Source organism: Ovis canadensis, chromosome 1 (assembly GCF_042477335.2).
Source record: "Ovis canadensis isolate MfBH-ARS-UI-01 breed Bighorn chromosome 1, ARS-UI_OviCan_v2, whole genome shotgun sequence".
Classification (NCBI taxonomy): domain Eukaryota; kingdom Metazoa; phylum Chordata; class Mammalia; order Artiodactyla; family Bovidae; genus Ovis; species Ovis canadensis.
In genome coordinates, this window is record NC_091245.1 from 4179704 (window position 1) to 4200463 (window position 20760).

General features: G+C 49.5%; 1 protein-coding gene and 1 long non-coding RNA gene across 53 annotated transcripts in view; one reads left to right on the forward strand and one right to left on the reverse strand.

Annotated features, from left to right (window-relative positions):
- LRRFIP1 (LRR binding FLII interacting protein 1) overlaps positions 1-20760 on the reverse strand; it is a 161930-nt gene that overhangs the window by 84805 nt on the left and 56365 nt on the right. For 27 of the 50 annotated variants that reach the window (XM_069584510.1, XM_070292398.1, XM_069584443.1 and 24 more), the window contains exon 1: positions 9857-11021. The exons of 18 other annotated variants lie outside the window; for them this stretch is intronic. In XM_069584510.1, coding sequence (XP_069440611.1) covers positions 9857-9922 — 66 coding nt within the window. In that variant the 5' untranslated portion in view covers positions 9923-11021. Of the gene's footprint in view, positions 1-8246; positions 8608-9856; positions 11022-19824; positions 20025-20760 lie in introns of those variants that run through there. 5 more of the 50 variants (XM_069584221.1, XM_069584201.1, XM_069584167.1 and 2 more) reach the window with 2 other exon arrangements.
- Positions 10571-15150, forward strand: LOC138437364 (uncharacterized). Of its 3 annotated transcripts, XR_011255893.1 has the most exons (4): positions 10648-10855; positions 12384-12481; positions 12952-13841; positions 14554-15150. It is a non-coding gene; the product is annotated as an uncharacterized lncRNA (long non-coding RNA). The 3 variants fall into 3 exon arrangements; XR_011255889.1 differs by lacking the exon at positions 12952-13841 and having other exon boundaries at positions 10571-10781; XR_011255890.1 differs by lacking the exon at positions 12952-13841 and having other exon boundaries at positions 10647-10855.

A 20760-nucleotide genomic window follows, 5' to 3' on the forward strand; every position in this document is an offset into this window, starting at 1 on the left:
CTTATATTTATGTCTTTAGACTATTTTGAGTTTATGTTTTATATGGTGTGAGGGAGTGTTCTAACTTCATTAATTTACATGCAGCAGCCCAGTATTCACAACACCACCTGTTGAAGAGACTGTTTCGCCATTTTACATCCTTGCCTCCTTGGCTGAAGTTTGACCATAGGTATGTGGATTTATTTCTGGGCTCTCTGTTCTGTTGATCTGTGTTGTTGTTCAGTTGCTAAGACGTGCCTGACTCGTGCAATTCCATGGACTGCAGCAGGCCAGGCTTCCCTGTCTTCACTGTCTCCTGGAGCTTGCTCAAACTCCTGTCCAGCGAGTCGGTGATGCCATCTAACCATCTCTTCCTCTGCTGCCCCCTTCTCCTTTTGCTTTCAATCTTTCTCAGCATCAGGGTCTTTTCCAGTGGGTCAGCTCTTCCCGTCAGGTGGCCAAAGTACTGGAGCTTCAGCTTCAGCATCAGTCCCTCCAATGAATATTCAGGACTGATTTCCTTTAGGATTGACTGGTTGGATCTCCTTGCAGTCCAAGGGACTCTCAAGAGTCTTCTCCAACACCACAACTGGAAAGCATCAATTTTTCGGCACTCAGCCTTCTTTATGGTTCAACTCTCACATCCATACGCGACTACTGGAAAAACCATAGCTTTGACTATATGGACCTTTGTCGGCAAGAGCATGGGATATCTTTCCATTCCTTTGAATTGTCTGCAGTTTCCTTCAGTTCAGTTAGTTCAGTTGCTCAGCTGTGTCTGACACTTTGTGACCCCGTGGATTTCCTCAATTTCCTTAATCAGCATTTAATAATTTTCAGCATACAGCTCTTTTACCACCATGGTTAAGTTTAGTCCTAGTTTTTTTTTTTTTTTTGATGTGATTTTAAACAGGATTTTTAAAAAACGTTATTTTCCTGATATTTTCTTATTAAAGAAATGCAACAGGTTCAGGTTTCTAAATATTAACCTTGTATCCTGCTATCTTGCTGAATTCATTTATTAGTGCTTAACAGGTTTTGTGTGGTGACTTCAGGCTTCTCTACATCATCATCTTAAGTACAAACAGTAGCAGCTTTGTCTCTTCTCTTCCAGTTTAGATGCCCTGTATTTCTTATTTATCTATTTTTATTTTGTTGTGCTGGGTCTTCACTGTGGCCTGTGCGTTCTTTGTTGCTTTCCAGTTGTGGCGCACAGGCTCCAGAGTGCACGGGCTCTCTAGTTGTGGCGCATGGGCTTAGCTGCTGAGTGGCATGTGGGATCTTCGTTCCCCGATCAGGGATCAAATCCACGTCCTGTGCATTGGAAGGAAGACTCTTAACCATTGAACCACCAGGTAAGTTCTGTATTTCTTTTCCTTGTCTGATTGCTACGACTAGGACTTCCAATATTAGGTTGAATAGAAGCAATGAGAGCGGGCAACCGTGTCTTACTCCTGAATTTAGCAGGAAGGCTTTTAGCTTTTTACCATTGAGTATTATGTTGAATGTGGGTTTATCATAAATGGCTTTTATTACGTTGAGATATGTTCCCTCTATAACCATTCTGGTGAGAGTTTTCACCATAAATAAAGGTTGAATTTTGTCAAATGCTTTTTCCACGTCTACTGAAGTGATCATGTGGTTTCCATCTTTGCTTTTGTTGATGTGGGATATCACAGTGGTCGGTTTGCTGATGTGGAACCATCCTTGTGACCCTGGACCGAATCCCACTGGATTGTGTGTACGGCCCTTTTTATGTACCGCTGTATGTGGTTTGCTAACATTTTGCATCTACATTCACGAGCGATACTGGCCTGGAACTTTCATTTTTTTGTAGTGTCTATGTCTGGTGTTGGTGGCTTCACAGAATGAGTCTGGGAGTGTGCCCTCTTCTTCAGTTTTTGGAACAGTTTAAGAAGGATACATAAAAGTTCTTCCTTTGTTAGAATTCCCAAGTGAAGTTGTCTAGTCCCAGACTTCTCTTTGCAGGGAGGTTCTTTTTTTTCCTCCCTAAATTTCAGATTCTATTTAACTTCTAGTGATCGGTCTGTTCAAAGTAGTCATTTCATCCTGAGTTTTGGCAGGCTGTGTTTCTAGAAACTTGCCCATTTCTCCTAGGTTGTCCAATTTTTTGGCATACGGCTATCCACAGTATTCTCTATGATTCTTTGTATTTCTAGGGTCTCAGTTGTTATTTCTGCGCTTTCATTTCCTCTTTGATTTGGGTCCTTTCCCTTTTCTTCCTTGCGGAGCCTGCCTAGAGGTTTGCTGATTTTGCTCATCCTTTTAAAATACTAGCTCTTGGTTTCATTGATCTTTTCTGATTTTTTAATCTCTCTTTTATTTATGTACTCTCTTGATCTTTCTTATTTTGCTGAGTTGACTTGGCTACAGGAACTGACAACAGCCACCAACTTTTGTTTTCTACATAGACCCCCAACTCCTCATATGCAGTAGATTCTAAAAATAGTGTGCTATTCAAAGTAACCAAGTAGATGGGGCCATGTGTTCTCCCACACAGGCGGGAACAGGAGCGGGGACAGGAGCAGAACATTCCGGCTGGCAGCCCAGAGTCAGTGGCCATCCGGGTCTCTGTATGTGTATCCCACGCCCCTCAGCTGCCACGGGCACTGTACTCCAGTCTCGAAGTTTCATCTTTCCAACCCCCTCAATCGTGGTAAGTCCCTCCACGAGGGGGCTACTCTTTCCAGCCACGACTCTAATTATGCTCACCAGGGAGGAGAAGGCACTTTGGAATGACGCTGTCAGGGAGCATGCACCAGCTCTCAGAGGGCATTTAGGAAATGCTCGGGGGAGGGGGCAGGTGTTGGGAAGTCACAGTGACTGGAGGAGAGACTGATGGCATTTGGGGGCCGGGCATGGCATGCCAACCATCCTGTCCTTGGGCAGGCCTGTACAATAAGGAACTTCCCTACTGGCTACTCAAGCAGATCCAAAAACCACATTCATAACTTTCAGACCTACAAACTGATTTTGACTTACATGTAAATTCAAAATGTTATGAGTAGTTTCAACATACATTGACTATTCCAGGAATGCAATCTGTATGGAAATCAGGAAAGATTATACATGGCTTTGTTCAGAACCTTCGCAAGAGTTAGTCACAATATTCACATTCTGTTCCTGCACTTTGCTTTCATTTGATTTCTTTTTAATGTTACAGTTCAAACATGATATTGACTTGAAATTATGTGTGAAGGTAGCGTCTACCACCTAGGAATTTCATTTCAGGTTTAGTAACAAGGATATGAAAAACTTGTTATAATGTTATAAAAAGAGACACTGGGTCTGACATGACTGGGAACCACTTTTTTAAAACTCTGGGGTGCAATGGGGGTGCTGAACGCCTCTACTGCATGTCCACGCTTGTTGAAACAGCCTGACCACAGGTTCAGGGCACAGGTCTGGGGGCCAGTGCTGAAGCCACAAAATAAACAAGTTATCGATTTTACTTGATGATATGGAGGACATACAGTTAAGGACTAGTCAGGCTAAAGTTTAATCAGTTATTTAAAACACTATGTTTCCATCAAAATCAAATCAGATGAGTTATGGACTATAATGATCATGGGATTTAATGATAAAACAGCAGCCTTCAAAGAAGCCTTGACCTCACAAGGCCACCCATGTCTGTGCCCAGAGGTCAAGTCCTGGTGCCGCATCCTCTGGTCTCGCGGGACCAGGTGTAGAAACCACCTCTCCAGGTGATGCTGTTCTCAGCAGGGTCTGGGGTTCCCAAAGACTGAGACGGTCCTGAGAGGGGTCTCAAGACCAAGCTGTGAGTGCTGGCTCTGCCGCTCGCCCATTATGTGAACTTGGAGAAATTACGTCACTTTGGAAACCCGGTGACGTGATCTCTGGGAGCTTGCTTTGCCTCTGAAATGTTTGGTCTCCAAAGAGGTGAATTATCTGTTACACTGAGACTGTCCACAGAGTTCTCTTTCCCCGTTTGGCTACTGGAAATCTCCTGACTTTTCTTCTCAGAGAAACATACCAAAAGAACAAACATTTTAATCACGAACAAAAGTATTCATGTTACTTAATGGAGAGCAGACTAATAGCAATTACCTATTTGAACTTCACAAAACAATCTTCAGCTTAGCAGCGACCGGCACTCAAGCTGATGAATGAAAAGAGTGTGTGCTTGGGGCCTCCCTGGTGGCTCAGTGGTAAGGAACCCGCCTGCCAGTGCAGGAGACACGGGTTCGATCCCTGGTCTAGGAAGATCCCAAATGCCGCGGAGCAACTAAGCCCTGTGCCACAACCGCGGAGCCTGTGTTCCAGAGTCTGAAAACCGCACCCACTGAGCCCCCAGGCCGCACGACTGCGGCACGTGCGCCTGGAGCCCGGGCTCTGCAGCAAGAGAAGCCACTGTAATGAGAAGCCTGTGCACCGCAACAAAGAGCAGCCCCGCTCGCTGCAGCTAGAGAAAGCCTGCATGCAGCAACGAAGACCCAGCACAGCCAAAACTAAAACCGAATAAATAAAAGCTAAAAAAAAACACAGTGCACAGTATTTTCTGTGCAAAAAGTTCTCCTCTTGCTGGTAATACATTTTAAGTGTTTTTCTGAGATGAGGGATGTTCACACTTCCTTCAGTGGTCTCAGCATATTAGAGCGACAAGCAAGCAACGGCTGCAAATAGCCTCATGTGTGACTGACAAGTGGCAGGTGAGAGCAGCCTGGCCTCACCTGAGCAGCGCTCCCTGTGACAGGTTCCCTCCGGGCAGCGCATCTGGGCTCCGTGCCCTTTGCTTCGCCTGCTTCGCTCAGGTTCTTCCTTGTAAGCCACATACTTTCCTTGCTGTTCAGTCACTGAGCTGTATTTGACCCTTTGTGACCTCCATGGACTCCAGCCCAGGCTCCTCTGTCCACGGGATTCTCCGGGCAAGAATACTGGAGTGGTTACCATGTCCTTCTCCGGGAGATCTTCCCGACCCAGGGATCGAACCTGTCTCTCCTACGCTGCAGGCAGATTCTTTACCAATGAGCCATCTGGGAAGCCGCCCCACCCCCCACGCCCTTATGATGACACAAAACACTGACATTGTTCCTTCTCAAAAAAAAGACTTGACGCTCCAGTAGCCCCATGCTTTCCCACGCAGGCAGGACACAGCTACTGACACCCTTTCCTCTGTCCAAGTGATCCTCCTGGAACCAGCCAGGAAAGGGCCAGGCACCCTCAAACATTGTCAGCAGACTCATCTGTTTGGATGGTGGGGAGGAGCTTTACAATACATGGGAATGAGGCTGGTACCCAGCAGTTCCCGCTGTGGGTTGACCCAAGTGACAGCTAAAACGTGGGTACGGTATGAACTACAGAAAAATAAAAATGCTGGCAGCTATGTGGTTTCTATTCATGTCCTTATTTAGAAAAAATAACTCATTGAGTGTTCTTTCGTCTGAAAAACTACCAGAAATAGAAAGGAAATGTTCATCAAATCAAGACCTCAGTCGCAAGGACGTGTGTCCTAAGAGGCTGCCTTGGCAGAAAGACGTCCTTCGGCCTGAGCCTGGGGCTGTGAGGGCCCAGGGCTCAGGAGACAGGCTGACAACAGCAAGGATGCTCTCCCAACACCTCGCCAGACCTTGCCCGGGCAGGCTGGACGGGGGTGGCAGTGACCATCAGCAGCTCTGAACCATCCTGCCTGGGGCCCAATGGGCCCCGCGGCCTGTGGCTGTGCAGTCTTGGGAAAGTCCCCTGAACCTTCTGAGCCCATCTTCTCTTTATGTGTAAGTGGAGATAACCAAACCGCCTCTGAGATATGCCAGGGCAAGGGAAGACTTCTACAGGAAACACTCAAGATTGCTGACGCAGCAGGGCTTTGGGAAACGCTACCAACTGTCTACCTACACGGTGCCTCTGTCCCAACAGTGTGAACTTGGCTCAGAGGACGTTTAGAAGACAAGAGAGAAGACGAGCGTGCCGAAGCACTCACCAGGAGTAAGAGTGCTGGGGAGACAGCCCACCCACAGCAAAAGCCCACTCCTCTTTCTCCCCCCGCCACCGGCCAGAGATAAAAAAGACCTGAGGATCAGAAACGATGTTGCTCTCATAAGCTCTAGGACACAAACACATAAAGGAAACATTTTAGTTAAAAGGAGAAGTAAATCTTTACAGCAATTTAAACTACAAAGTAGCTTTCCTTCAGAGTCCAGATCAAAGTATTTATACAGGTTTTAAAGTTGTCAGCTTATAGCATGAAGGAGAAAAACCACTTGAAACTCCTGCCCTCCCCTACACAAAAACATCAGTCTCAGAGAGGGGATTTAAGTAGTGGTCCACCATCAAACGCGCAGGAATTCTGAATCAGTGAATCTTGGATGTAGTCAAAACAGTGCTTTGTTTACATTAGAAGTTCACTTTCTTTTTCTAGATAGTCTGAACAGTAAAAGTCCTGGTAAATCCAATCCATGAAAATATGGAAATAACCTGCTTTAACACACACACACACACGACTGCACGGGCGCTAAAATTGGGGTGCCCCAGAGTAAAAGCAGTGAAGTAACAAAAATTCCTCTCTCTCTGACCCTTGTCTCACATACAGTGAGATACAGCAGCCTTCCTGCTGTGACAGGTTATAACCCGAGCCCTATGGCCAATGGGGCTCCGAGGTCAAAACTTTTAAGTATGATCAGATATTCTGGAAATACTGGCATATGAGTAACCAACCGGTCATAAACATTTCCTTTGCTGAGTCACACAGCCTGATTTTTCAAGGATAAGAATTTCCTCCTGAACATTGCCTTTTGAGGAGCAAACATATCACACCAACATGCGACCTCGTAATTCTGTAGAAACTAGATAAGAACCTCACTCTTAATCAGGTAATACTCGGATCAACTTTGTCTGAAAACACTTGAGCCGCTATAAATAACACGATTTCCTGTGCTCAGTGTAAGTGGCAGTTTAGACTGCAGGATCTGAAAAAAAAAAAAAAAAAGTGTGCGAATGAGGCTTCTGCTCCGTTGACATTAGTTCAGGCTGAACAGAAACTGATTCTTAAAGAAAAGGGGAAATTGAGTCTCCATCTTTGCCCTAGTGGGACACTTTTACTACTAAAAGACCTAACTTACTGCTTTTATATCTTAAATGCTTGGGGAAATGATCCATCTAAAACAAACCAGGATTCCAACACCCAGAGTCTCAGGCTAAGCCTAGCAAGGCCAGGCACCCCAGCACTATGTGTTTCTGCTCGCCAGGACCAGGGGACCTGGGCACAGGTACCTACAATGAGATGAGACTTGGGGGCGTCCACGTTCCCCCTGACAACCTCTCTCAGGATGGGGCTGGCTGTTTGTGAGGACTCCGTGCTGCTCTGTATGTGGGAAGCAGGCAGCTGACACAACCCGGCGCGCACAGGGGGAAGTTGCCCAAGTTAAGAAAACACGGTTTCCACACCGTCTGCTCCTGCAAGGAGCCTGGACTTCCTCCTTGGATCCTGCTTTTTTGCTATGAGGTGGAGCTAGACAAATCCATGTCCTCCTGCCAATCCAAGCTCTGGCCTCACACCCATGGGGCCCCCGGCCCTCCTCTTCCTCTACTGGGGACCCCCGTTCCCAGGACACAGGGTCATTTAGCGCTGAACACAAGCTGGCACAAACCAGTCTGAAGTGCCCACCCTTCTCTGGCTGGAATACTAATGCCCAGGATGGCCTCTGGGTAAGTCCTTCGGACATAGCCCACCTAACACCCCACCCCCACCCCATCCCATCCCATCCCACCCCACCCCACCCCACCCCACCCCAACCCACCCCACTTGTTTCCTTTCAACCACTAACGTCATAAAACAAGGACTGTGTTTTACTTCTGTTCCCCATGTTCTGCTTTAAAAAAATTTTTTTTTTGCTGTTTTTTTTTTACTAAAAACAAACAAACCCCTCCCTAACAAGCCCTCTCCCAAACAAACAAAAACTCTAACAAGTTCACAACTGATTACTAAAAACCCCTGGGACCAAGGATGTTTCAGAATTCAGCATTTTTGGGTTTTAGAAGGGTAATAAGAGGCATACACTGTCTGTTCTATAACGACTCAGAGTAACAGTCCTTAATCAAGTACCTTAACAGGGCTGCAGAGAAATGTATGCGCATTCACACTAAGAAGAATAAAGACTGAAAATAGCCTTCCATCAGCCAAATAAATGGGACCTGGGGACCTTGGCACAGGACCCCACAATATGATGAGACTTGGGAGGGGACACAAAGAGCCTCCCATCACTGCCAAATAAATTCTGCTCACAACTTACAAAAAAGGAGAAACAGCCTTAGTTTTCTGACTATACTGGATCCTGGAATCTCGGGCTGGAGGGGGTGGGCACCTTCTCAATGAGCAGCTGTTCCAGTCTCTCCTGGCACTGGCTCCCGGCAGCATCTCTGTGAGGCACACATCTCCACCAGACCCGATCCCGGGGTAAGTTAAGGCTTAAGGAGACGCTGCATCGAGTGCCATCGAACAAGAGGTGCTGTTTCTACTCCTGCCTCAGATCCTGCTCCCCGTGGTCACTCCGTTCTTCTCCCGGCCCAGCAGTTCATTCCTCTGAGCTCGAATCTTGCCCAGGACTAACATCAGTCTGTTCTTGCCATCTATGGCTTGCCTAGGCGACTCCTGGGAGCACCAGCCTTTCTCAGAGCATTCCCGTCCTTCTTTCTTCCAAGGGCCCTTCCCTGATGCTGACGCAAGGCTCTCTCTGCAGGTTCCCAATTAGGCGAAGGGGTAGGAACCAGCTCCAAGGGTCTGGTTCAAGGCTGGAACCTTAAGTGAGGCCAGAGGAGCACACCGAATGTGGACATTAAAAATAATACCCACCTGACAGTCCTCAAGTAAGGAATGTGATTTTCAAGTGTGTGTTCATCAGAATCTATTTCTACATTTCTTTCTGGGGTTGACCAGGAAACTGAGGGCAGAGCAGTCTTATTCTTCTCGAACCTTCCAGAAACACTCAGTAGAGGGTTAATTCCTGTCTGGTGAAGGGCTCACACTTTACTTAAGGTTCCACAAAGGCCCAATAAAGTGGAAATCTAGGGTCTCTCTCTCTACAGTATTAACTTAATAATGTATGTCTTCCAAATTGCACCCTTTCACTTTTAAATATTCCCATTCATGATCAGCCACAAGCCACACGAAAATGGGTAATTACAAACCTTCCCCAATTCATCCCCTGCTGGACTCTTAATGCCTCACATCCATAGTCCCAACACTGGGTGTTGAGCTGGATAACTGCAAAATCCCACAGATGAAATCCCTCCAGACGCAGAGACCCCAGGAGACCAGCCAAAAAGGATTTGGGAACTGGAGTCTTGGGGAACTAGAGAAGGCTCTAAGGCCCAGAGAAGGATAAGCTCTCCAAACCACCCAGCCGCTGGGGGCGCCAGTCTCAGGCTGAAGGCACCGCCCCTGGGCGCCAGTGCCCAGGTGCTGTGTTTTGTAAAACACTAAACTAGCAGTTCAGAGTGAAACTCTAGACCACGCGCAGGTCTCAGATCTCGGCTGGATCCGCGGACGAAGCACCCAACTGGGCAGAGCCCGTCAATGCGGCCAGAGCGGACTAGACCGAGTTTCTTTCCGCGGTGGCGATGAACGCCGTCCGGGGAAACGTGTTTTCCGGGGCGCAAGGCGGGCAGCACAAACGAAACCGAGAACCGAACCGAGAACACCCTATCCCCGCCCCGCCGCATGTCCTCGCGTGGGGACGGACTTTCGCTTAAGGGGGTCCCCGGCCAGGCGGGGCCCACCCACACCTCACCAGGCAGATGGCTGCGGTGGAAGGTGGCGCCCGCCCCCGGACGGCCCCAGCACATCCACAAGGTCCAAACATTCGCAGTCAGAACCAAACGTTTCGGAGATGTTCCCTCTTACCAGTCTCTGAGCTTCTGGGCTCAGGCAGTCTATCTCCTGGTTCTGCGCGGCCGCAGGGTTGGTCATCCTGCCGGCTAAAGGCCACCTTCTCACACAGCCAGCAGAGATCCTCAGTGGACGTAGGGCTCCCGGGATCCGCGGGCGGGCTCAGCGCAGCCGCATGCCGAGAACAGCGGGATCGCGGCGCGCCTCGGGACGGCAACCTCGCCCTCGCCCTCGCCCGGGCGGAGCGCGCCTCCGCGGTTCCGGGGCTCGGGCGCGGCCGCAGGGGCGGGGTGCAGGTGGCCGGGGCTGGCGGGCCGGGGCGGGGGGCGGCGCGGGGAGCCGAGGAGACGGGGCCGCCCCTCCGGCGAGCTCCGCCCCTGCGCTCCGCCCTCTCCGCCCTCTCCGCCCTCCGGGTCCACCGGGCTTGCTCCGCCCCCACGCTGCTCCCCCCGGCGCGGACATTAATCACCAGGCAGCCCCCTTCGGTCCCCATCCGAGGAGGAGACCCCCGGCCGGTCCTGGCCACCCACCACCCGCGGAGGGAGGGCGAACTGAGGGGCTTTGGAAGATGCGGGAGCGGGGAGGTGCGCACGGGGCCCGGCTCCCCTTGGGGAGGGGTCGGTGAGGGGGAGGGTTCTGCACGGGGGCGGGGTCCTGGGGGCGGGGTCCTGGGGGCGGGGTCCTCTGGGGGCAGAGCGGACAGTCTCTCCAGGCCCCGCCTGTGGCCCCGCCCGCCTCCGCCTCCCTCACCCCTCGCCGCCTCCACCGCCCCCGCGCCGTCGGTGCTGGGCTGCGCCCCCAAATTCAGACCAAATTGAGCTTCTACGGACACGACAGCCTCGCCCGAGCTCCGCAGCGTCTGCTGGCCGGGTACCCCGTTAACACGTCCCCCGGAGAAAGGGCCGCCTTCTAGGGCGACCAGAATGCGCGGCCCGCGGAGGTGAGAACAAGCGTCCGGTGGCGGGTGCGCCCCCCGCCCGGCTCTCGCTCAGCAAGCCGCGGCAGAAGAATGAGGTTCGGCGCGGATTCGGGGTCTCAGGGCCGGGGTTGGTGGGGGCGGAGGGGTTGGCCGCACCGTCCAGGGTCCTGCGGGAGGTCGTGCGAGGCCGGGGCCGCGCGGAGGGGAGTGTCCGCGGCGAGACGGGGACCCCGCGGTTCCGCACGCGCCTCCTACAGCCCCAGAACACGCGTGACTTGTTCTTTAAAAGTCCTACAAGCAAATCATGGAAACGTATCCCGACCTCGGCAGGCCGGGGCGGGAGCGACGGGAAGGAAGGACGCAGATTTTTATCAGAATGCCAGCCTACCCAGGCCATGCCCCACGTCCGCGGCGCCCCCTGCTCCTACGCCGCGTCCAGGCGGCCCCGGCCCCTGCTGACCTCGCCCTGAGGGCACGTGTTCGGAAGCCCTTCTCAGAAAGACCACCTCCCCGCCTCAAAATGAAAACTTCCAACGGGAAGGCTGGGCCGAGGTGTATGCAAAGGCGGCTCCAGCAAGCGTCTTGAGAGACCGCCAATGCGCACTAAAATGTACGGTCCCCAGGTCTCCCGATCTCCGCCACCCTAACCTAGCTCCCAGTAAAGTGTCAGCGCAGCGGACCGGACCGTGTGCGCTCACCTTGCCGCTCTGGCTTCAGGGGAGGAGGCTCTGGAAGGAAGGGGGTGTGTGGGTGTGTGAAGGACGGGGCTGGGTGGACAGAGGACGTTCTGGGGGGCCGGGAGGTTCTAACCTAGGAGGGAATAGGGGCAGCAGAAAACAAGGCCGAGTAAAGACCCAGAGTGGCCGGCGCGGGAGAAACAGCAGGGGTCAGCTTTGATGAAGGTGCACACAGCTGCCAAGCTTTAATGCACAGCACCGTCGGATTCGCAAGAATAACTTTCAGAAAGACTGAAATGCATACCTTTAATACTTTGTCTTCTTGCTATAGCGCTTTTAAAGTCCGTTAGTGTGTTAACAGTTCTTGATTAAACACGTTGGAGAAAATTTTAAGTTATTTTATGTAAATACCTATGGGATTTGGGGAATCTCTGGTGGAAAGCAAAGATAATTTGAGTAACAGCTCCACGATGAGAAGGATAGCCCGTCAATAAAATTGCCTTCTGGGAGCCTTCAGTTGGAATATTCTGATGTAGATCAGCAGATTCTAGAGCTACTTGCCACCTGGAACCCTGTGACCACATCTCCCTGAGCAGGGGGAAGACAGGGGGCCAAGAGGCAGCCAGGTGGCTCCACCGACTGTGCTTGGTTGGGGGGGGGGCTCCCCTTCACCCTGGGCACTTTCATTATTACTGGCAGGTTTCAGATGAAACCCGAGATACAGGGTAAGACACTAAGTAACTTGGTCACAGTCCTACAGTCAGTGACAGGGCCAAGAACTGAGCCAGAGGGTTTAACTGCAGGGCCCACTTCCCCATACGGTTTTCATAAAGCTGACAACTAGCAACTGGAAGGCCACCCGGGAGGTGGTGCGGAGGGGGTGCCCGTGTCTACAAGCATTGCCCTGAGACCCGCAGGACCAATGAAGCCTGTTCCCTCCCTCCAGAAACCACCCACAAGGCACCTGGGCCTGCCTGCCTTGCTCTGCAGCAGGAGGGAAGCGGGGCCACAACAGTTTAACATGGCTGAGAACTGGGAAAGATGGTGAGTAGCCCCAGAGAAGACAGCAAACCCACAGCCCCCACAGGAGCTCGGGGAGGGCCCAGCTGCAGAAGCCGCAGGTGGCACGACACTGTCCCAGAAGAGGCAACTGGCTGATTAATTTTAGTCCCAGGAACAAACTAACAACACCAACAGTAAGATAATAATAGTAAAGGCACAAGAGATTTCTGACTCCACCCAGTAGCAGCAGCAGCTGTACCAACATCCTTCTGGACGGGAGGCCAGGACATTCTGACATGTGTTCCAGCCAGCCACCCTGGGGGGACAGCTCAGACCGGTCCCAGCTGTAGGGCAAATGTCAGTCTGTGTTTTAAGTGCTGCAGAATTCACACTTCCCTGTGTTATTTAGACCCCGGGGTCCCAGAAGACAGTGTAGAGGGTTTAGTTGCCTTCATTTTGATATAAGCAGCTCTCTGATGAAAAGGCGCCCTCCTGGGGCCCTCTCCCGGCAGTACCCACCCTGCTCTTGTTTTTTAAACTCACCGTGGACACTTGTGAGGATGACTACTGAGAGGCGCCTACACACTTAGTGCTGGGGAAGTCCACACAGAAGTCAAAGAAAGTGGCATTTTGCGGAAGAGAAACCATGGACGTGCACTACATTTCTGCCCCGGTGCTCACAGCTTTCGGTCGCTAGGCGTGTGTGTGCTCAGTCACGGCCGACTCTGTGACCCTACGTACTGCAGCCCACCAGGCTCCTCTGTCCATGGGATTTTCTGGTGAGAATACTGCAGTGGGTTACCATTCCCTCCTCCACTAGGCAGCGTAATCCTAAATCCTTTAGATTGGGGAAGACAAAACCAGAATCACCTAAGAGTGTCAGGTAAGAAGAAATCAAACAAGAAGCCCCCAGGTTCCATTCTCAGGGAGGCTGGCAGAAGAAACCCAGAGCACCTTTGAAAGATCTGAGCCACAAAATGGGGGCGGGGGGGGGGGCGGCGGGGAGGGGTCAGGAAGAGGGTGGCCATGCATCCTGACTGCTCCAGTGCGGGCCCAGGGTCTTTATATACAGAGCTGTGAGGTCAGTGACACAGGCTCCTTCTTTTGGTCAAGACCTCTACCTCTAGCAGGTTGACTATGTTCACTCCTTCCAAGCTGTGGGCAGTCACTCACCTATAAGCACCCAGACACTGTCTAAACCCAGGGACTCTGTCCAGCGAGGGGCCTCAGGTTTTGTGAAAGCTCCGATTGTCCCGGGCATTCCTAAAAGTCACCACGCTTATGCTGCTTGGAGCCCTCCCCCCAAAAGTGTAATGTCCCAGATCTCAAAAGCAGTTCTCCAACATGCAAGATTACATGCAGGAACTTAACTTCTTAAGGGACGCCTAATAAGGACAAAAAGGTAAGTAGAATGATCTAATTTTGTTCTGGGAACATCAGACTTCAGAGCTCACCAGCAAACGCCACAACATTCAACCACTTTGGGGCCACACCCTAACTCGTTTACTGGTCTCCATGGTGTTGGGCTGTTGCTAGGTTTACCAGCATCGCCTGCTTCTGTGGTTTGGTTCTGAAAACTACAGCAACCAAGACAAACCCTTCCAGGTTTGCAGGACAAGGCAAAGGGCCGGCAGGGGAGAGCAGGGTGGTTCTTGGCCGTCCTGCTCTTCAGATAACTCGCACAAAACCATTTTTCCAAATCATAGCCATCACAGCTGTTTTTCATGAACATGAATCACCAGTCATTGGTTTCAGCAGAATAAACATTTCTATATTACTTCTACAAACAGTGAGCTTTACATGTATGTTATAACTTCCCATGGATCCCTTTGACTAAAATAAAAAAAACACTCCATATAGTAAAGCTGGTTCATGAAGCGATTACCCAGATTTGCACCACACCTTTCAGTTTACAAAGCATTTTACACAGGCATGCCTTAGAAATACTGTGGGTTTGGTTCCAGACCACTGCAATAAAGTGAGTGTCATAATAAAGAGAGTCACATGAAGTTTTTGATGTTCGCACTACACTATAGTCTATTAAGCAAGCAAGAGCATTATGTCTAAAAAAACAATGTATATACCTTAGTTTAAAAATTGTCATTGTTGTTCAGTCGCTCAGTGACATCTGACTCTTTGCGACCCCATGGACTGCAGCATGCCAGGCTTCCCTGTCGTTCACTATCTCCCGGAGCTTGCTCAAACTTATGTCCATTGAATCGGTGATGCCATCCAACCACCTCATCCTCTGTAGTCCCCTTTTCCTCCTGCCTTCAATCTTTCCCAGCATCAGAGACTTTTCCAACGAGTCAGCTCTTCGCATCAGGTGGCCAAAGTATTGGAGCTTCAGCTTCAGCATCAGTCCTTCCAATGAATATTCAGGACTGGCTTCCTTTAAGATGGACTGGTTGGATCTCCTTGCGGTCCAAGGGACTCTCAAGAATCTTCTCCAACACCACAGTTCAAAAGCATCAGTTCTTCGGTGCTCAGCTTTCTTTGTGATCCAACTCTCACATCCATACACGACTACTGGAAAAACCATAATTTTGACTATATGGACCTCTGTCAGCAAAGTGATGTCTCTATTTTTTAATAAGCTGTCTAGGTTTGTCATAGCTTTCCTTCCAAGGAGCAAGTGTCTTTTAATTTCATGGCTGCAGTTACCATCTGCAGTGATTTTGGAGCCCAAGAAAATAAAATCTGTCACTGTTTCCACTGTTTCCCCATCTATTTGCCATGAAGTGATGGGGCCGGATGCCATGATATTAGTTTTTTGAATGTTGAGTTTTAAGCCAGCTTTTTCACTCCCCTCTCTTATCTTCAAGAGGCCCTTTATTTAAAAATACTTTATTGCTAAAGAAATGCTAATCATCATCCGTGTGTGTGCACAGTCCCTCAGGCATGTCTGACTCTTTGCGACCCATGGACTGTAGCCTGTCAGGCCCCTGTGTCCATGGGATGCTCCAGGCAAGAATCCTGAGTGGGCTGCCATGCCCTCCTCCAGGGGATCTTCCCGACCTAGAGGGGTTGAACCCTAGTCTCCTGCATCACAGACAGATTCTTCACCACTGAGCCACTAGGGAAGCCCCAACCACCATCTGAACTTTTGGCAAGTCATAATCTTTTCACTGGAGGAGGGTCTTGCCTTTGTGTTGAGGTTGCTGAAGGCTAAGAACTGCTGTGGCAATTTCTTAAAATCAGATGACAGTGAAGTTTGCCACAGTGATTGAGCCTTCCTTTCACAAACGATTTCTCTGTAGCATGCAATGCTGTTTGATAGCATTTTTGCCCACAGCAGCACTTCTTTCACAATTGGAGTCCCTCCTCTCAAACCTTCTTTATCAACTAAGTTTATGGAATATTCCACATCCTTTGTTGACATTTCAACAGGAGTAGATTACATCTCAGGAAACCATTAGCATTGCTTGTCCACAAGAAGCAAACTCTCAGAAGTCCTGTCATCTTTGCTGTTCAGTTGCTAAGTCGTGTCTGACTCTTTGCAAACCCCATGGACGACAGCACGCCGAGCTTCCCTGTCCTTCACCACCTCCCAAAGTTTGCTCAAACTCATGTCCAGTGAGTCAGTGAAGGCCACTGAGCCATGAGATTGCAGCAATTCAGGCTCACCTTCAGGCTCCATGTCTAACCCTAGTCCTCCTGTGGTTTCCAGCGCGTCTGAAGTTACTTGCTCCACTGAGCTCTCAAAGTCAACCATGACGGCTGGAATTAACTTCTTCCAGACTTCGGTCAATGTTGATATCCTGAGCTCTTCCAATGGACTGCAAATGTTCTTAATGGCATGAAGCATGGGGAATACTTTTTAGAAGGCTTTTCATTTACTTTGCCCAAGTCCATCAGAGGAATCACCATCTATGGCAGCGATAACCTAATGAAACCTATTTCTTGAATACAGGGTTGCCACAAACCTTCTATTTGTTAAGCAAACAAACAAACAAAAAAACCCACAGTATCTTTGAAGTGCAGTAAAGTGAAGCACAATGAAAAGAGGTCTGCCTGTACACATGCTGAGGCCCACAAAGGTTGTATCACGTGTCCACACAGATGAACGTTGGAAGAGGAGCTCGGCTTTTAACCCAAGTCCAAGCCCTCAGTGTCCAGTGCACTGTCTGACACAGAGGTGCTCCCTGCCCGAGCCAGCCAGGGATGCTCACTGGGACAGACAGTCAGCAGGTAGGCCGCCTCCCTGGGCTCAGTCTAGACCAGTAGCCCCATCTCCCGCAGGTACCGACAAAGTAATGTAGCCAGATCAAGGTCAAGGGTGTAGCCGGCTCTTCTGGTAAGACCAGGGCACTGGTAGGAGCGTCAGGTGAGGGTGTCAGACCCTGCCTGCCATTCACCTCCCAGTCAGCTGGCCCAGCTCAGGCCACAGTGGACTTGGCCCTCGAGCCAAGATCCTGACAGCCTCCGGCGGACACAGATATTGGGGGCAAGTGACTGGGAAGCAAGGGAGCTCGTTTCTAGCACACAAAACAGCTCCTGCTTACCGCGCACCCACCCCGGGCCGGGTGTCCTACGACCACATCCTTCAGCCTCCCAGCTCCCTGTGTGGCCCTCATTGCCCCCCAGGACTGAGTGGGCTCTTCAGGGATGGGCGCACGTGCTCACCTCGGGAAACAGGGCAGTTCATAAACGACGGACGCACGGGTGATTCTCCCAGGAAAACGAGGGACTTCGATAGCTTCTCATCAACTCTTATTGATCTGGTGTATTTTATATTTTTGTAGCAATGGAGAATAGAAACTGTCTTCTAAAAGTGGGATGACTTTAGGAATGTGTTTTTCTGCATAGCTACCTAGCACCCAGCAATTCACCACACTTCTTTTTCATTTAATATACATGTTTAAAATCCCTTTGGATTTTCTAAGCAAGGTGATGAGTTCGAGTTTTGGTTGGACTGAACTAGAAGTGGGGGCAGAAAGCCTTATTGGAGGTGTCCAACAGGCGCTTTGGCAACAGAAGTATGAACTGGTTTAAGGTGATGAGAAAAATGGTAGCACGCACATAACAGAAACTAGTCTGAAGGCAGGAATCTGGGGATCCCTACATTTCATGAATAAGAGGAGTGACAAGAACAAGCCAACACAGGGACTTCCCCGGTGGTCCAGTGGGCAGGCCCCCACACTGCCGATGTAGGCGGCCCAGGTCTGATCCCTGGTCAGGGAACTAGATCCTGCAAGCTGCGACTAAGACCCAGAACAGCCAGATCATCATCATCGTCGCACAAGAACAAGTCAACACAGACGATGGGTAGGTAGAGAAATGGAAAACAGAGGTGCCTTCTGGAAGCCACTATTCAGAAGGCTGGTGTGAATACTGGTGTTAAGCAAGGCAGATGTAGTGCTGACAACAGGGTCCGGAAAGCCTTTAATTTGCAACTCGATAAACACTGGCTATTGTGTTATCTTGTTGAAATTCTACATTCCAGCATTCTCAGTGGCTTCTGCTCAAATAGTACATGACACACGGCAGCCCGGGAGGAAGACAGAAGCAAGAAGAGGGTTTGGGTGGGGAGAGACGTGCTCACTTGCCCATCTGTTTTGAAGCATGGAAGAGACTTGAGCCAGTTTGGAGACTGAACAGTGGGAGAGTCAATAGGAGAGGGAGGAAAGACAGAGGGGGCGTGGGCAAGAGGGCTGACTAGGGGTGGTGGGGGTAGGCCGGGGGTTTCTCTGGACTTTCAGCATTTGGCCTGATTCCGAGCAAAGATGGGGATGAGAAAGCCACAGTGTCCAGGAGAGGACAGGCCACGAGAAGCACAGGCCTAGTGCAGAGACTGTGGACACAGAGCTGGGGAGGGGAAGGGCGGGTGGGGCAGAAACTGCGGGACGTGCGGGAGAGCTGCCTCTGGCTCAGCCTGGGCGATGCTGGTCTCAGGACCTGCGCCCGGAGCCCTTCCACGGGGCTCCAGACAGCCCAGTAATGCTGGCGCAGGGTAAACGCCACCCACATGTAAAGCAATTTCTAGCTTATTTTACTCTGGGATCAAGTTCATCTCCAAGAGTGCCCGGGAATAAGTCCACAGCAGTCCTGGGGGGAAATGTATCAGTTTTTTCAATCCATTCCTCAGAACGGTTGATCCTTAAGACCAACACGAGAGTGATCACGGGAACACTCCTCATGTATTGTGGCCAAGGAAACGGCCACAAACGCCTGTAATAAAGCATCTCTTAGCAAAACCAATTCTGTTTTTCCTGAAAACAACACACTGCAAGTATCAGCCAATTATTTTCTAAAAATATTGAGGACAAAACACTGAAATCCATTAATATTTCTCCATAATATAGGAAAAGGCCCCTCTAAGTCAACCCAAATTCAAAGAAAAAAATATCTCTACATGCACTTGGAAAAGTACATTTAAAATACTTTTGATCAGAGTAGACAGAAAAAATATGCTTTACTTTCAACAACTGTATTTACTAGCTAACAGAACGCTTTCTGGTAAGAAATAAAGGAAATGTTTCAACATATATTTAGGAAAATAAAATGATTAAAAATAAAATCAATATTTCTTCTAGATGCTCGCTGATTTATTTGGCTCTGGCCTCAGTAATCTTGCCTATGAGTTTAACATCTAGGAGAGATAAAAAGTGCTGAACAGTCAGAACCATGAAACAAACATTTACCCTGCTCACTAAAAAATCCAGAAATCAGTCAGGCTACAAATACTATTAACAAATGTCATGCATAGAAAGGAAGTATGGGAAACATAGGAGTTTATAATCTAAATTTAAACAGTACCCACAGCAAATAGGGAAATTTGAGGGCATGTAGGATGAATTCAAAGGTTTAAAATCAGGCATTCCTGATAAACAGCTTGACTTGAAGACGACCCGACTTCAGGACAAACAGAAACGTCAGAAGTAAGCAACCTTCTCACCTATGGTAGAGAAATGTCTAAAACAGCATCCCTAAAATAATCTTCCTAAGAAAATACATATTTCTAAAGGGAAACGAAGACTCTAACACTGTGTGCGCTCAGTCGCTCAGTCAGTCCAGCTCTTTTGTGCCCCCATGGACTGTAGCCCGCCAGGCTCCTCTGTCCATGGGATTCTCCAGGCAAGAATCCTGGAGGGGGTTGCCATTTCCTCCTCCACGGCATCTTCCCTCCCAGGGATCGAACCCACATCTCTTGTGTCTCCTGAATTCTTTACCCTGCGCCACCTGGGAAATACTAACAACACATGTCCACAGCCTAAAATAAGGGTTTTCCCTTCTGCATTTTAGCCCCCGAAATACAGTGCAAAGAAAAACCATCAACTATTAGCCTCCAGAAAGGTACAAGATTATGGGCACCTCCTTTACCACCAATTTGTACAAACCAGATATCTTTCCAGAAGACTTAACAGAGAACGTAAAAACCTCACCTCTGAAAAATGAAGACTTCAGACGAACTTCAAGAGAAGGTTAAGGAAGAGCGAAGAACAGCCGTCTGGAGAGACATGTTTGGCACGAGAGTGGAAATTCTGGAATAACTAGAGATCAAATAGCACTCCTGACCACGTCAGCTCTGAGTACCAGCCGACAGGTCAATTACAGGCACCTTTATACCCGCCACCTCACCGGGTAGCTTCGACCCGCCTTCGGTAATGGAAGGGCGTGGCTCCCCAAGCCCATTGCAGGATTTCCAAATGCCTCTTCTGACCTGTGGGTTTGATTTTTAGTTACTCAGATTACACTGAAGTCCCTTCCTCTTATCCTCACTTCCACTGAGGCATGTGTATTAAACATGGGATTAGACTACGAGGGAAATTTTCTTTATCTATTTATTTTTAATTGAAGGATAATTGCTTTACAGAATTTTGTTGTTTTCTGTCAAACATCAACATGAATCAGACATAGGTATACATATGTCCCCTCCCTCTTGAACTTCCTTCCCACCTCCCTCCCCAGAGGGAACTTTAATACAAATACAGGGCAGGGTTTCATAACCATGGCTCTCCTGACATCTGGGGTGAAGTAATTCTTCGCTGGGTGCTGTCCTGTGCATCAGAGGATGACCAGCAGCATTCCTGGCCTCTACACACTAGGCGCCATAGCACTCTCCTCCCTGCCTGTATATTGCCACCCTGCTGATTTGACTTCTATGCAGAGTACATCATGCGAAATGCTGGGGTGGGTGAAGCACAAGCTGGAATCAAGACTGCCGGGAGAAATATCAATAACCTCAGATATGCAGATGACACCACCCTTATGGCAGAAAGCAAAGAGGAACTAAAGAGCCTCTTGATGAAAGTGAAAGAGGAGAGTGAAAAAGTTGGCTTAAACCTCAACATTCAAAAAAGGAAGTTCATGGCATCTGG